General features: G+C 44.5%; 1 protein-coding gene across 1 annotated transcript in view; it reads left to right on the forward strand.

The window, feature by feature from the left end:
• The window catches only part of BORCS5 (BLOC-1 related complex subunit 5), a 121,040-nt gene that overhangs the window by 1,441 nt on the left and 102,005 nt on the right, over window positions 1–17,594 (forward strand). The window contains exon 2 of the mRNA XM_032803024.2: window positions 1,722–1,865. Coding sequence (XP_032658915.1) covers window positions 1,722–1,865 — 144 coding nt within the window. The remainder of the gene's footprint in view (window positions 1–1,721; window positions 1,866–17,594) is intronic.

Genomic DNA, 17,594 nt, shown 5'->3' on the forward strand with positions numbered 1-17,594 from the left:
GTGGACGTGCAGTGTGAAGAACCAATGATGGTATGGCTGATCTGGTTAGGTCCTGTGATGGTTCGCTGGTATAGATATGTGGGCAGAGTTGGCATCGAGGTTTGTTGCATGGATTGGTTCTGAGCTAGAGTTACTATGGTAGGGTGTGCAGTTGCTGGTGAGAATACGTTTCAGGTTGGCAGGTTGTCTGTGGGCAAGGATTGCCTGCCACCCAAGACCTGTGAAAATGTGGGGTCATTGTTCAGGATGGGTTAACTGAGAAACCACCTGATCAGCATCCTATACAGCAAAACAGGAAAACATCAAAAAAGAGCTCTCCAACCTGGAGACTTTCATAATAACCAAACTTCCATAAAAACGGACTTCACTAAAATAACCTGTAGGAGAGCACTTCAACCTCCCTGGCACACTATAGCAGACCTTAAGGTGGCCATTCTGCAGAAAAAAAACTGCAGGACCAGACTTCAAAGAGAAACTGCTGAGCTTCAGTTCATCTGCAAATTTGACACCATCAGCTCTGGACTAAACAAAGACTGTGAATGGCTTGCCAATTACAGAACCAGTTTCTCCTCCCTTGGTTTCACACCTCTACTGCTAGAACAGGCCTCATCCTCCCTGATTGAACTAACCTCGTTATCTCTAGCTTGCTTGCTAGCATATTATACCTGCCCCTGAAATTTTCCACTACCTGCGTCTGACGAAGTGGGTATTCACCCACGAAAGCTCACGCTCCAAAACGTCTGTTAGTCTATAAGGTGCCACAGGATTCTCTGCTGCTTTTACAGATCCAAACTAACACGGCTACCCCTCTGATACATGTACATCTAGTTAACTGCAGAAAGTGACTGTAGCACGCAATATTTTGAGGATTTTAAAAAACCCTAAATGTAATGGGATAGTGTCACCTTCAAAATCATATGTTGTCAAAAATATCTTTACTTGTGTTACTAATAAGCCCTTTAGATTATTAAAAATGAAAGAAATATAAAAATGCTGTATTTGCCTGTGTGTGTGTGTGTTATATGTACTTTTTTACATTTCTCTAGGTAGTGAATATTAACAAAGTCAGTTTTACTTTTATTCATGCCATTCTAAGATTCTTTAGGCTGCAATATTTTGAGTTTCAAACAGTGCAGGAGATTGTTCACTTGTTTGAAACTAAGTCCTTAACTGTCGGGGAGAGGGGTGGTGGTGTGGTGTGTGTTAATGAAAACATTTGTTGTTCTTTAGTTTGTTTTTAATAACATTAAAATTTTGGGCCAAATTTAAGTTGATGGTGATGCTCTAAAATTTTAAGAAGTGCAGCATTTCTGGGTCTAAGTGACGGTTTGAAATGGCCCATGGCAGTTACTTTCTGATAGCTCAGTCTATTTTTAAGTAACAAATATTCTTTATTCAGCATTCCATTGACTTTTTAAAAAACCTTGGAATAATGCTGAATGTGATATAACCCAATATAAAAGTGTGTGTGATCTATATCTATCAAGCAGAACCTCTTATAACTAGGGAAAGTTGAAGAGCACAGTGAAGTCCATTTCACTTACCTGGGAGGCACCTAGGTACTCCGGGGGGTGACTGCTACAGAAAACCTTATTATGGACAGACTGCACACACCACAGTCATGCTTTCTTGGCAAAAGATGAAGCAGATCAGTAGTGATAGCATTAGCATTGTACCTCCTTATTCATTTAAATGTTTGATTTACTTATTTTTCCCTACAGCATCTCCTTCTCCAGCCAAGCAACGAGCTAAAATGGATGATATTGTGGTGGTGGCTCCAGGAACACAGTCCTCGCGGAACGTAAGCAATGATCCTGATGTGATAAAATTGCAAGAGATTCCAACTTTCCAGCCCCTTTTGACAGGTAAGAGAGAATTCTGCACCCCCCCCCTGCACTTTTCACCCTTAGGAAACTCAGTAGGGGACACAACCCTATCTGTCAGAGTCCCGGTTCCTGATGATCTAATCACTTCTCTTCTTTTCCCCAATCTATGTTTTATGCCTTGCACCCATAAGCCCTACACCACTGTGCTATCCTGAGGAGTGGTGAGCAGGGGCAGTGGCGTAATGGGAATGGTGGAAGTTCTGCCTCTCCCAAAGGCCGTGGGCACGCTTCTGTGGTTACAAGAGATCTAGAGACCTGGTTTAGTTGTTAGGTTGCCCAGCCTGGTGAGGGTACGTTAAAACTGTTTTCGACTTTTTGTTATTGGAGTTTATTGGAAAATAAAATGGGTAGAGAGAAAGTACCCACCCTTTGGGGCCTATGGTACATAAGTGTCCCCTATTATCAGTTCAAAACCTTTATTCCCACCACATCATCTTCCTTCCCTTCACCCCATCCTTATTCTTTTGCCTGTTCTATTACCCTTCTGAGCTGACCCTTCCTTTGTCTCAGCCGCTCAGTTGCTTTTCCGGTGCTTTGTGTGAAAGTGATACTCCACGTCTCTCCTGTCTGAGTGTGTTGCTGATAGGAGCACCGTGTCTGTCTGTTACCTTGGTGTTGCCTACATGCTATATAGCAGAGGTGGCCAAACCGTGGCTTGTGAGCCATATGCAGCTCTTTTACAGTTAGTGTGACTTGTGGAGTCCTCGCTTCCCTCCCCACCCCCCGACTCCTCCAATTTCCACCTACCAGCCTTGTGGGGAGGGAGTGGGGGGCACAGTTTAAAGGTTTGCCCCCCCCACAAAACTTGAGTCATGCCCCCTCCCTCTTATTCTCAGTGTCCTTGCCCTCCAGCACACAGCTGTTTGCCACTGCCTCTCCTCACCACTGCGGCTCCCAGATTGCTGGCTCCAGCAGCTGCCGTTCAGGGTGGGGCCCCTGTGGCACCATGTAACTGAGCGGGGCCAGCAAACACTGGCAAAAATCTGAGGGGGGGCATGTCACCCCACGTGCATCTCCACATGTTGCCTCTGGTTTTTGCCCGGTGGGGTGGAGGGTCTTGGAGCTCCAGTCCCATGGGGTGTGTCTGCAGGGGCTCAGGGCTGAAGCTCTGAGCCCCGGCAGGTGCCTCTGGCAGGGCTGAAGCCTCAAGCCTGGCAGGTACACCCTGGCTCCTGAACTTCTGAAGGTTGTCATACGTGGCTCGGAGAGTCAGTAAATTTGGCCCTTCCTGCTATAGAGATTGCGAGTGTCCTAGACCGGTCTCTGAGTTTTGCAGTGCTGGGGTGTGTCTGAGCTGGGGAAGCCCCTTAGAGCTCTGTGTGGTTATACTTTGAGCTCTCAGGTGAGGCAAGTGGATGAATGCAACAGAAGTGACCTTGGAAGGATCCTTTCCAGCAAAAGGGAGGTAAGGAGGGGAAGCAAATGGGTGGAGGTGAGGGAAAGGGATAAGTGAGGACACTTCATTTGGATTGGTATTCCCAGGGGGAGAAAAGAGACCACTGTGCTCCAAATAATCCATGTTTGTGACTTGCTTCAAAGCCTATCAGCACTACTTCATAACTGGCTACAATGTTGCTCAGTGGTGAGAGAGAATACCATCAAAGGGCTGAAGTGTTACCAGTTTGGTGCACTCTACCCTTGCCGGTCCAAGAATCCAGAGACCAGGAAATGGAACCTGGATCCCACATAAGACCATGCAGAGCACTGAACACTAGGTCACTGGTGACCAGCCTCTTCCTCCCCTTTAAAAAAAATATTATGCAGTTGTTTGCTAGGAAGTCTTTAGCCATTTAATTGTTGCGACCATGTAGGTCATGCTGACATCTGTTAACTCTTGGGCAGAGCTGCAAACTAGACTATATTGCACTGAATAAATAATTATATCCTGTCTCTCCAGCCCAAGTGTTGTATTTGTAAAACAAAATGTGTGTGATTCTTGCATGGAAATCACCGAAAGCTGCATGGCCTAGGATAGAGCACAGGATGGGGACTTGGGAGACCTAGGTTCTGTTTATGGTTCTGCCACTAGCCTGCAGGGTGACCTTGGAAAATCACTTCCCCTGGGTAAAATGGGGATAATGATACTGACCTCCTCTGCAACGTGATTTGAGAACTACTGATGGAAAAGTGCTGTATTGGAACTAGGTATTACTACCTGGCATGAATCTGGGGAAATCTTGCTCTGTGTGTGTGGTTTACATGGAGGGAAGAATAGATTTGAAACCTTGCTCAAATCAGTGAAGAAAAGGAAACTGGGAATTAATTGTTTTATTAAAATTCACTTTTATTAAATCCTAGAAAGATTTAAGAAATGCTTAATGTAGTCAGCCGATATCTCCTTTGCCATTTGCCTTAGGGTTTGCTGACCTTGGTGCATTGTAGAAGTTATAATTGTACTTGGATGACTAGTCCTTGAACAGTTTGTCCGATATAACTGACATCCATCATAGGCTCTCTGTGCAAGCAAATCTTTCTCTTTTTTTTTCTTTTCCTTTTCAAAAAACCAAAACAACCCACGTATCTGTTGCAAGGAAGACATCTGGCCTCTTGAATGTTTTCTGGAGAATGCTGATAACAATTCAGTCTTTCAACATAAAAAATAAAAATGAGGTGTATTTCTGTGAAATGTCTTGGGAGATTCATGTCCACTCCTCCCCTCCCCCATCTTTTTTAATTGCTAGTAAAATTTGCATGGAAAACCAGGATTTCACTTACGTAAGAGCCATGCTTCTGCTGTTTAATCCTCACCTGAAATCCTAATGTTCTATACTTGTGACTCCCATTAAGCTGTTGAGGAGAAGACTTTGATTTTGCACATTGCCAGTTATTATTTCAAGGGGGAATGAGCAGCAAGCTCTAGTGGACTCTTAAGAGGCAGAGATCTTGTTTGCATACAAATACCCTTAGTAATAAGCACAAGGAATCAAAATACAGAAAATGTGTTCTATTGTACAGTTATCAGAGTGGTCTCTATGTAGCATGCTTGTCAGTTTTTATCCTGAGCTGTTGGCAGCTCTTTAAATTCTGTTGTGGAATCACTTCGCCATTCTCAAATATATTTTTGAATTGCGACTTTAACACACCCAATTTACCCTCCACTCCTATTTTAAATCAGTTTATGTTGTACCAGTTAATAAAATTTATGTACCAGTGCTTTAAACTGGCAGTACCAAACTTCTTGTCTTCAGTAGGCATCCTCTGTGAGGAGAGCTGGAAATGGCTTCCTCAGGTACAAGACAATGCCCTTCTGAGGCAGTTATAGGAGTTTCAGGAGAACATCACAAGGGGCTTGTTCCTAGGACCGAACATACTCTTCAGTGCTGCCAGCTGAGGGGGGAGGAAGTGGGACATGAACTTGCATCTCTGAAATGGCAATGCAGCATGTTGCCACTAGACTGCCTTGCTGACCCAGTATGTGGTGCACTCTCTGTCTTCTGTTTGTGTGAATGTAGTGCTGGTGAAAGATGATTCTCTCTTTGTATTTATGCTAGCACCTCAGAGCCCTAGTCGCAGACCAGGATCCCTCTGTGCTAAGTTCTGTACAAACCAGAAAAAAAAGACAATCCTTGTCCCCAAGAGCAAGGGTCTATTTGACAACCCAGGAGACTGAAGTCTTTAGAAGTTGTGTACACAGAATTTGTCCCTTAGCCATTGCCTGGCCTGATCTTGCATGTGATTCTCACCTAAATGCTCACTGGTCTCCGTGCTCAGTATGTACAATCAATGTGTAGCAAATGAAATTTTAATTAGGACCAAATACAAGGCAACTCAAAGTGGCTGACATTTTCAGAGTTAGCTAACAGATCCTTAAGATTTCTCTCTTTCAGTTTTTCCATAAATGCCACTAAATACACTTCTACCCCAATATAATGCGACCCGATATAACATGGGCTTGCATACTATGCGGTAAAGGTTAAGGGTGCTGGACCAGGCTGCGGCCGAGGGGGTTGATAAGGGGCAAAGGGTCTTGGGGGTGGTCATGGGCTCCCCCCGCCAGTGTCGGGGGGGACGGGACAGGAGCTGTGAGATGGCACTTTTGGGGGCCTGCAGTCCCAGAGTGGCCCAGTGGATTAGCAGGGGGCCGGGAGCAGCCTGCTCTGCTTCCCTCACCCCAGCCCCAGACGTGTCGCTCGGGGGAGAGGACTTGGGGGAAGGGATCCTCCCTGCACTCACCAGCAGCGGTGTAGGCGGAGCAGCCCGGCCCCAGCCCGCTCCACTCCACCAGCCCCTAGCCGCAGTGCTCCGCTTCCCACCACTGGTGACTATGGGGGGCATCCTTTCCCCAGCCTCCCCGCACTCACCTGTGGCAGGAAGCGGAGTGCTGCAGCTGGGAGGTAGCAGAGTGGAGCGGGCTGGGGCTGCGTTGCTCCGCTTCCCACTGCCACTGAATGTGGGAGGCGTCCTTTCCCCAACCTCCCCGCATTCACCGGCGGTGGGAAGCAGGGCAGCCCAGCCCCAGCCCGCTCCATTTCGCCAGCTCCCAGCCGTGGCACTCCACCGTCCGCTGCAGGTGAGGGCAGGACCTTTCCCCAGCTGCCCCCCAGCGACATGGCTGAGGGCGGGGCAAGGAAAGCGGAGTATGCTGGAGCCGCATTGCTCTGCTTCCCCAACCTCTCCATGCTCACCCGCAGCGGGAAGCGGAGCGCCTCGGCTGGGAGCTGGTGGAGTGGAGCAGACCGGGGCCGGGCTGCCCCGCTTCCTGCCACTGTCGGTGAGTGCCTGTCGGAGGAGGGGTGGATAGGGCTCGGAGCAGTTAGGGGACAGGGGGGTTGGGTAGGGGGTGGGATCCTGGGGGTGATTAGGGACAGGGGTCTCTGGAGGGGGCGGTCAGGGAACAAGGAAAGGGGGCGGGCAAAGCAAGTTTGATATAACACGGTCTCACCTATAACGTGGTGAGATTTTTTTTGTCTCCCGAGGACCGCGTTATATTGGGGTAGGGGTGTACAAGTATGAGGGTCATTCCCTAAATTTTATGCCGCTTTTAAAATCTAATGCAGATTCTGCAAACCCTTAACTCACATGACTGGTCCCAATCAAGTTAATGGAACTGATTAGTGTGAGGGTTTGGAATTAGTCATGGGATATGCACCCCCAAATTAGTGCTTTCACAAAAAGCTTGGTCAGCAGAGGCCGAAAGTCATTGCTATTTAACAACTGCTTCTCAGTGGCTAGTGGGCAGATATTCACATTAAAAGTTACGCTAACTGGCATCCTTGTTGGAAGAGTCGTCAAGTCAGCATGAGGCCACACTATCCACTAGGCCCCAGAGATGGGTGATCCCTGTGAGTAAGGGGTTTTGAGGCAGGGCACTGTGTGGAAACTTGCACTGCACAGATTGTACCTGTGCTATGGATAAACAGAAGGCTTCATTTCCACAGTTTATTAACCCTACATCTTTCACCAACACACAAAATTCACTTTGAAGTTATAGACATTCATCCATCTTCATTACCATATGAAGTTTTTTAATGTCAGGAGCTCTGCAGGCACTGCTGGGGATTTTGATTCAATAATTGCAGCTGAAAAATGTGGAAAAGGGAAGCATTGCTCCAAAAGTACTCACCCTATTGGCCAAGATTTTATTCTATATTTTGCGCGCGCACACACACACACACTCTCTCTAGCATTTCTTCAGTGTGAGTTTCAACAACTTAAGATATAGAAGTCACTAATATTAGTTAGACCCTATGATGTCACTTCAAAACTACTTGAAGGAAACTCCAAGAAATTTCCTTTGAGTGCTTGGCTGACAAAATACAAGTCACCTTCAGAGCCTTTACTCTTGTAGGTATTCTAATTGGCTACGCAACTTTATTTTCAGTGGGGACATTAGCCAATTCAAGATGACAGTTTTCCCCTCTGCATTCCCCACTACAAAGATCTCATTCCTGAATCAGGTAAAAGGAGGATGCTTGAGATGGCCTCTCTTTAGAAGCCAAGCTACTGTTGTACATTCATGCATTGCTGGCCTGGAGAGCTAAAGACTAAACCCATATACCTCATGTAGCAGAGATATTAGCGCATCAGGCCAGGCTCTCCTCCCTTGTTGATTCCTCCTAGACAGAGCAAAACCAAAAGGGATGTGGGTTGTCTTTTGTTTGTTTTGTTTTAAAAGTGTCATATGAAGCTGTCATAAGTAGATAAGTGAGGTAAGGGTTAATTTTCTTTTACTGTAAAGGGTGTACAAAGGAAACCAAACACCTGACCAGAGGACCAATCAGGAAACCGGATTTTTCAAAAGTAAGGGTGGGAACCTTGGAGTTTTGCTTTGTTCTCTGTTTTTGTTTTCCTCGGCTGTGAGAAAACAAGCTTTCTTCTAACTCCATCTTATCTCAAATATTCTACTAAAAGTCTGTGAGTACAAAAGGAAACAAAGTAAATCGGCTGTGATGTGCTTTGATTGTATGACCTGAATGTTGATTTGCTGGACTGATTGAACTGGCTAATTTTTAAATCAGACTGGTTATTCATATTTTCCTATACAGAAGAGCCTGTATTGACTTCTTAATGCAGTATTATTGTTCTGTATTTTCTTCTTTATATAAAGTTTTCTTTTTAACTTGTGGAAGTTCTTTCTAGTGGAGGCAAAGGGAAGGGAAAAGCCAGGCTGTGGGTTATTTCCATGTCCCAGGGAGGGAACAGCTGACGGGGAAAGAGAGAAAGAATCACTTTAGTTTCCCTGTGTTTGAAACTGTCTCTTTGGAGAGAAAGGAGACAAGGTTTTCTTGGTATTGTGATGTAAAGGAGATTGCATCAATTCCCTCAAGTGGCTCAGAGCAGGACCCCGGAGAGAGGGAAGGGAGGGGGGATTTTTCCCTTACCGGTAGACTCAGATTTCTGAGTTGTGGGGGGTCTTCCCAAAGGAAGTTGGGGAGGCCACAGAGGGGGTCCCCCAAGGAGTATTTGGGGAACCCAGACTGATAAGAGCCTAAATCTTATCTGGTGGCAGCGAAGTAAAATCCAAGCTGGTAGTGAGCTTGGGGGAGGTTCAGGTAAGCACCCAGATTTTGGACGCTAAAGTCCCCATCTGAGACAGACGTTTACCACAGAAGCAATTAAAATGAGACAGTCAACTGGAGTAAGTATAGCAGCATGGGCATATGACGAGGGACGCCATTTCAGATTTTGGTTAGAGGGGGCAACTTTAACTGTGATTCCAGGGACTACTTAGGCAACTGAAAACTCTAGCTTTTTTTTCAGAAAACATAGAAATTGGCTGACTATGTATACGTAAGAATCTCTAATACTGTTCTGACATCTTGTATCATGTCACTTAAGGGACACTGGTTAGGTTTAAAATTTTAAAGTATATTCTTACTCCTGAATACAACAATTGAAACAACTGTAGAAAGAAATCTAGATTTCTTTCATCATTTACTTTGTGTAGTTCACCAAGCTTGGAATAGATCATTTAACTTTTGGAAACCTCTTACAGGGGCAAGGCCCATAAGTTTATACTGCACTTGCCTGGGGCTCTAGGGGTGTTACCCCACTACAAATAATAGACTAGAAACTGACACTTTTAAGTTACTTTCACAGTATTGCTCGCCCCAAATGTTCATGAGTCAGACTCACCAAAAATCATGGGATTTATGTAAAAGTAATAGATTTGGTGTTTTTTATTCGCCTTCTGCTTTTTGATCCTTTAGAGTGCACTGGGGTCACATTTTGAAGTTTTCTCCAAAGCCACAACGGCTAGAAACAAACTTTTGCTTTAAGGATGAAGGCTGAAACATAACATAGCCACTTGACTCTGGGAGCTGAGGCTTTAAGAAAAAAAAAAAATTTATTATGAGAGTCATGACAAAAGTATGATTTAGTAATGCTGCTTTCATTTCTATTTAAAGACTAGTTACTTTCCAGAAGACTCTTAAGAAAAACACTATGGTGATTGAGTTGCAGTTCTTACATTAAGTTATTAAAACCAAACACCAAGAAAATTCCACATTTAAAGTTGAGAAAAAACCTGAGACTTCTGAGGTATATCAGGGCCACTGCAGGCAGAAAAGGAAAATAAACAGGTACAGGAGCTCTGGGCAGCTCTTCCTCTTAATTAATAATAATAATAATAATTAATAAAAAAAAAAATTGGAGGGTCAAATCTTCCAGTCCTTAATCAGGTAAAACTTGTATTGCAATCAGCACTTCCACTCCTGGATATTAATGTGCTCAATAATTATACGGTTCGTACTTAAATATCTCGAGCCATCTTATCCAGGGCTTTGGGAAGAGTTGGAACTTCTCTATACTACTGGTATCCGTTCCCTTGGTTTTGGCCCCTTCTTTTCAGAATGTAATCTTGGTTCAGAGGGCTTAGCTGTATTTCTTCTGAGTCTCCTGCGTTCTGTCAGTGCTGCGTTTCATTTTAGAAAACAGTTCTTGACAGAATGTGTACATTTCTCTTTTTTCTGTTCCAGTATTTGAGTTTATTGCATTGTAATTTTGTGAAAATCCAATCTGACAGAATTAGGAAAATAGTCCATACCAGGAATGTTACTATATTGAGTTTTCTATGGCAAACATGTACTGTTAAACTAATCCATAATACACACAATGCTGAGTCCTTCCTAGCACAAGAAGAGAGTTAACCATTCTGAGCTTTATTTTCTCTTCCTAATTGCAGAGAAGATTCTTTACATCCAGTATCTTCATTGAGGCTCCAAACACTGATATACATCAATGAAAATGTCACCCACTATGAAAACTACTTAAACCCAAATAGGGTGACACAGAACCATTTCTGGATCTATTAACATGTCTTGTACCTGTCTGCTTACGGACTGTAATGCATTGTAAGTGCTTAAATAATGGTCAAGATTTTCAAAAGTGATTGTTTTTTAGGTGCCTTAATGCTCAAAATAAGGTACACATTTTTAATGGTGAAAGTAATTAACCGGTGGAACAGCTCACCAAGAGTTGTGGTGGATTGCCCCATCATTGGATAGTTTAAAATCAAGGGTGGATGTTTGTATCTTTTAGAAAATCTTCTCAAATAGGAAGCAATATGGAAGTGCTCTGTGTGTTATGCAGGAGGTCAGGCTAGATCAGGGCTGGCAATTTTTCAAACAAGAGAAGCCATTTTTTTGTTTTTGTCTTTGACCAAAATATTTTGAGAACTGCATCACACACAAAGCTACTTGTAGAGTTAGAATTTATCAACTAATAATAATTGAACATAATAAAGTTGTTATAACTCACCAATACTTTTAATGTGACTTCTGCTGTTGGACATCTTTGGAGAGTTGCTCAATGTTCGGTGACTATACCGTGATTTTAATTTTCAAGCAGGACTCAAGACTAACATCTTGCAGTGGGCACCTCAATTTGTTTTTGATGAAATTCATATTGGAAAACACTTGTTCACAGAAGGAAGTTGAACTGAAGATTGAGAAAAGTCCAAATGCCATATTTCTTCAGCAGACTGTATGTCTCCAATAGACAATTCCAAATATCAAATATAATCTGGTTTTGCCGTTTAAGGTAATCTGTTTCAGATGACTTGTGTTGTAGCCCTAGGATGGATTTCTGCCTTTCCAGATTTTCAGTGGACAAGATCAGTGACAAGATCTTTCAATTTTGAATTCTATAAATCCTTGTCTTGCAAGTCTGCTAATTCAAGTTCAAATTGTGCTCGATTGATTCCCACAAATGCTGAAGAATTCAATGCAGAAGTTTCAACTTCAAGTGGTTTCAACAGAAATGTCACAGTGGCCTTTTCCCTTCTGAACTCATGAAATCGGCCAGCAAATGCAGTTAGCATTTTGATGATGTTTCTGCAAGGAACCTAACATCAATGTTACAGTCATTTGTTTCTATTGCTTCAGTGTTGGGAAATGCGCTAACATGCCCGTCTCAATGTCCCTTACAAACAAAGACAGCTTTCCTTCAAATAAAAGAACTTCCAAAAGTGAAATTGCAGTATTTCCTTTTCCTCGTAGCTTCTTCTTCAACACGTTTGAATGACAAGTTAAATCCACCATGAAATTGAATTTCTGCAGCCAGTAAGGATCAATTAACACCACATATTTGAGGCCTTTTTCTCGGAGGAATATCCTAATTTCCTCAAGACGTGACACAAACCCCACCATGACTGCATCTCTGGAAATCCATCTTACCTTGTTATACATGAGAAGATCAGAATATTGGCTGTTAACTTCCCGAAAAAGCTTGCAAAACTGCCAATGATTGAGAGCCAGGGCCATCCTTAAGATTTATGGGGCCCTACACAGTATTATTAAACTGACGCCCATATGCCTGACTGGCTCTTAGCAACACAGACATAAGCTTACAGCATTGGAAAACTTGCCACATGCACTTTATTAAAAACAGTTTAATTGTGCCACCTTCACCCCTAACCCTTGCACTTTCCTCCCACCTGTGCCTCCAAACCCAGCCCTGTGCTGCCAGCATGTCCCACCCCGCCACACCATCCCTATGCCCAGTGGCCCCTCACCCAGAGACCTCCATCACAGATGCCTGCCCACTGCCCAGCGCCCCCTCACAGCCGCCCCCTCATTCAACACCAAAAAATTAAATTCTGTGCACAATATTTTAAAATTCTGCAAATTTTGTCAATAAATAAATGTGGAGGCTCCAGCATGGCAGTGGCAAGCATAGGCCACTGGCTGCATGGATGTGGAAGATCACTCTGCAGCCTTCCCCCTCCCCGTCCCTCCTAGGATAGGGACTTGCCAGTGAGATACCTCTGTGTGCACGGCAGAAGGCCACCGGGAAGGCTTTTACATGCAGGCGGGGATGTCAGCCATGACCCAAAATCCATTTGAATGACAAAAATAAATAGCTGATACTAATGGCTGAGTCCAGCCTTCATCCAGGCCCTTGTCTGCCACTGCTCTGGGCCATCAACTCTGAAATTGCCTTTCATTCTCCCTAAAACAGAGCATTTCCCTCTAATTCTGAAAAGTAAAGGGGTGCTTGGGATGTGAAGTTTAATAAGAAAAGAAATTATAGTCAGGGACCAGTCTCTTCCCCCCCCTCCCCCCCCGCCCCAATTACACACCTGATTGCCACACACAGCTCAGTGGGATTGTACTGGGTATAACTCAGCACGCAGTTTCAACAATGCTTCAACAGTGGGGCTGGAGCCATAAGCAGCCAAGTCTCATTTGAACAGTGGCTCTTGTTTTGGATTATTTAAGGCTGTTTTTAAAGATATTTCCCGCGAGTGAGGAAGAAGGTGCTGCATTCTTGAAGGGACTTTTAAAATCCCACTCAACTCTGCACTGTTTAGAACTCTCCCTCATTCAAAATGCTGCCAGCTTGAGAGAGAGCCCCAGCGATCTATGGATCTCAAGAAAAAAAATCATGGCCTTTTTCGCTAAATAAAAGTTTTCAGCTACTCCAGTCTTGTCAAGTGTGAGTTTATCTTCCTTCCCAGCTAAGAGATTGCTCCCTCCATTGCATTTTGCAGCTCTGATTGCTGCTTTTCTGCTCCAGGTACATCCCCCTCCTCCTTTTGTTTTAGTGTCAGTTTCCTCCTGTTGACGCTGGAATAGTGTGAATGGCCAGGAAAAGCAAACGCCACCTTTTTTATTTTCCTTTAACTTTCCCTCCTTCCCAGCCAGGTTGTTTGTGCGCCTCTCCCTCCTCCCAGCCCACTGCTGCTGATCCCTGCCGGGCAAGGGAGGAGAGGAAAAGGTGACCCTCCAAAGGAGTGAGATTGCAGGGGGTTGTGGGCGAGGCAGAGCATGTGGGCAGGAGAGGTGCAGGTACAATGTGGGGCTGCTGGAACAGGTGCTCTCCTCTGGGCCCACTAGACTGCTCCCCAGGAGGCCCTAGCACATTTGCTGCTTGCCAGACAAAGAACCCCCCCAGCCTAGCTCCCTGCAGCAATCCCCAGCCCAGTTCCTTCTCCGTCACCCTGTTCCCCAAAGTCTCGGGCCCAGCTATACCCTCATGAGCTTGGCTGCCCCCTCTCTTCCCAGCCTCCTTCTCCGCCTCCGGGCTCTGTTCTCCCCCACCCCTCTGGCCTGGCCTGGCCTGGCTCCCTCCAGCCCGGTTCCTCCTCCCCCGCCCCCCAAAGTCCCGTGCCCAGCTCCCCCCTCCCCCCCCCCCCGCAGCCTCTGGGTATTTGTCCCCTCACCCTGCTCTTTTCCCAGAGCCCTGAGCTGGATGGCTGAGGAGGGAGTGGGCGGAGAGGAGAGGTCAGGGGGTTGGGTTGGGGAGAAGCCTGCTGGCTCAGCACGAGGGAGGGGCCAGAGAGGAGTCCATGCTGCTGCCAATGAGGGTGGTGCCCCAAATTTTTGGGTGCCCTATGCAGCTGCGTATGCCTAAGGACAGTCCTGTTGAGCGCGCTTGCCATTATTTTGTTAGCAATCTGCATGACTATTTCCATTACTTTTGAGATTTCCTCTGGAAAAGGTTTTGTGCACACAACGCCCTCTGGTGGAGTATGCAGTGAAATGAAATTACATCGTGCTCCATACTTTAGTTTCTTTACTTAAAAAAAAAAAAAAAAAAAACCTTTGTGTGCCCCCTTCATGCTTAGTGCTCAATCTGTAGCAATAGAAATTATTCTGTTCATGTCAATCTCTTTGTGTATCAGACATTTAGTGACAACAGATACAATATCTTTGCCCCGAGTTTGTCGTTTGAGTGGCTATAACGCGATCAGCTGTTCTTGGGGACCTTGATCATTAACGTAACTGCTGAGTAAGGCAACCAGAGCAATGTCTCATCGTAGGCAATAGAAAAACCTGGTACTGATCCCATGTCATTAGCCTACTGGCTGGTTACGTCTGTGGCCATCTTAATAGTTCTGTCCTTTACAGTCTTCGCAGATAATGACATTTCTCTAATTTTCTTAACTATTTCATCTTTGTTTTTAAAATCACCAAAGAGGTGCTCAGATGTTTTAATGAAACATTCTTTCACATATTCTCCATCTGTGAATGGCTTCCCTCGTTTGATGATTACTTGAGCTGCCACAAAACTAACAGTAGTGGTTCTGTTTGGTGCCTTCATCCATTTAGCAAAGTACATCTTGCTCTGCTTTGCGTCGGAGCTTCTCTACTGCTTTTCTCCTTGCATTACCAGCTAGAGAGGTTTCAGCAAACGTCCAGTGTTTCTTTCCAAAATGTCTTTCTCGGTTTGATTTCTTATTGTTGAATAGTTTCTCGTTGCAAATGAGTGGTAAGTGCCTCCTGGCCAGAGTCTACACCTTGCACCTCCTCAAAAAATGGCTGCCTTCAAGGGGGCAGCCAAAGAGCCATATTTGGCTCTGGAGTCACAGGTTGCCGATCTCTGGACTAGATGATCAAAATGGTTCCCTCTGGCCTTATGTGTGAATTCTTGGATACTCAACTTGAAAAACCATGAAGGGGCCTGATTTTCAAAAAGCACTGAACTCCCAACCCCTGAAAATCAGGTCCTGATAAGTCATTTTGGGCAACCAACTTGAGACCCATATCACTTGAAAATCTTGTCCAGTCTACTAGATTAATTTTTTGAGTTACCACAAGATGGCATTCTTTGCTTCTTTATTGGGACATTGCAGTCCTATTTGGAGTGTCATTTGTACAAATATCTCCCTGCATAGCAGCTACAACAGTAGATGATACAGCGCATCAATTAGAACTTAGGCTACATCTACATTACAGCTGAGATCGATGCTCTGAGATCGATCCACCAGCAGCCAATTTAGTGGGTCTAGTGAAGACCCGTCAAATCAACAGCAGATCGCTCTCCAGTCGACCCCTGTACTCTCAACTCCTGATGAGAAGATTAAGGTAAGTAAATGAGAGAGTTTCTCCCATCGACCCTCTGCTCACCCCACAGTGTAGACCCCGAGGTAACTCGAGCTAAGGTACGTCAAGTCCAGCTACATTATTCACGTAGCTGGAGTTGCGTGGTGTAGGTCGATTTACCACGGCAGTGTAGACATAGCCTTAGGGTGTGCGTGTGGGAAAGGACTAGACATAAGTAAGGGATAGATAAGAGTGAGCATCAGTGTATGGAACCAAGAAATCAATTAATTACTCTTTTAGCACTGTAGTATCTCATTGGGCTAACATGATGAACCAAGTTCAGATCAATCACAAATGAGTGCAACCCCATTACCTTTAGCATAGTTGTGTCTGCTTGTACTATGTCTGATTTTTTTGGCTTATTCATACCCAAACTTTTATCCTTGCCCCATGTCCCAGTCCACCCAGTCCCACCCAGGAGTACTTTCCTAGTTCTGCTAAACTAGATTTTCACAGAACTGCCCTCCCAAAATTATCTTTTCAGTGAGAACAAGTACGAAAAATATCAGCCTAAAAAAACTGTAAGCACCTGAAAACAAGGACTTGCAGTGAGCGGTACCTTCTCAACTGCTGGTTCTGCCATTGTGCTACTGATATCAGAAGAATTGCCCTAAGTTTTGCTCATTCATAGCATAGGCAATAATGAATAGTACTGAATGATATTTGCTAACTTACTATTTTTAGCCAGACTTGTCTGAATGTCCTTATTGTAGGCCATGAAGTGGCTATTGTGTTTCGTAAAATACCTTCTGGATGGATGATTAATTGTATGTTCCTGAACTTGTCTCTCTTGTTTGAATCTGGATTTGTTAAAGGACTAGCTTTGCAGAAAGGGAGCCCTGTATCTGTAGTATGGTTGTGCTCTATTTCTTTTTGTTAGGGTTTTTGGATTGGTAATGGACTACTGTCTACTGGTGGCAATTGTATTGTATTAAGGAAAATGTTTTCTCAACTTCAAAGAACAAATAAAATCCCCAGGGAGTAACTTAGATGAGTGAACACAGACTCTTTAAAAATGAAAACCAGGATTGGTTGTATGTGTTTGGCAGACACCAGCTGGCTCTTTAGCTGATCTAGTTGGATGGATGATCTAATGATGAATACCTTTATGATGTGTTCATTTTGAAGTCCTGTGCTGTGTTCCATCAGGGCTGCTTGTTGTGTGAGAATGGCATACATGTGTGGAGTATTATGGCTCTCTTCTAGATGCATGTACTTGTATATTTCAATTGAAACACTTGTAACTAAAACAACATTGTTAATAATTCAAAACAAAGTCATGGGAGCTATTACCCTGTTAATTTTAGCAGGTTTGTGCTGGTGTTTTTCCTCTCCATCCTTTCCCCTCTCATTTCCTCCAGTGCAAATTCAACTCTCCAGTTGCTGGAATGGCAGTTTCCAATATAGTGTTTGCTCTATATGTGAATGAGTGAGTGGCTTCTGCTGAACCAGGTGTCCAAGACTGATGGGGAGCATTCTAACCCCTGTGCAGAGCTATTTGAGTAGCCGCCTTAATGTTCCATGCTAGGAGTGGCGCAAACCTCAAATAACTTCAAATGTACTCCCGCCCCCACCCCCCCATGCTAGTGAAATATGTTGGATTGATGGAACTGCTGCTGTCTGCTTATCATGCAGATCAATATCACTTTACTGTCTTGTGCTCCCCCATCTCTGTTGTATCCATCTGCTGTCTATAATCTTAGAGTAGGCCAGTGACCATCTTTGTTGTGTTTGCACGTTACCTTGCACAATGGGATCCTGGCCTCCAGGTGCTACCCAAATATAAATAATTAGGTTGGTGTTCTAATGTGGGTGGCATTTCTTACAAGCAGAACACTCAGTCCTTGCCCCATAGTATCTACAATTAAAGTTTTAACTTAACATAAGGGTTAGTAACCGACTCACAAGTTGGGGTGAGAAAGGGCTGGGGAAAGCAGAAGGA

This window comes from Chelonoidis abingdonii, chromosome 1 (genome assembly GCF_003597395.2).
Source record: "Chelonoidis abingdonii isolate Lonesome George chromosome 1, CheloAbing_2.0, whole genome shotgun sequence".
Lineage (NCBI taxonomy): Eukaryota > Metazoa > Chordata > Testudines > Testudinidae > Chelonoidis > Chelonoidis abingdonii.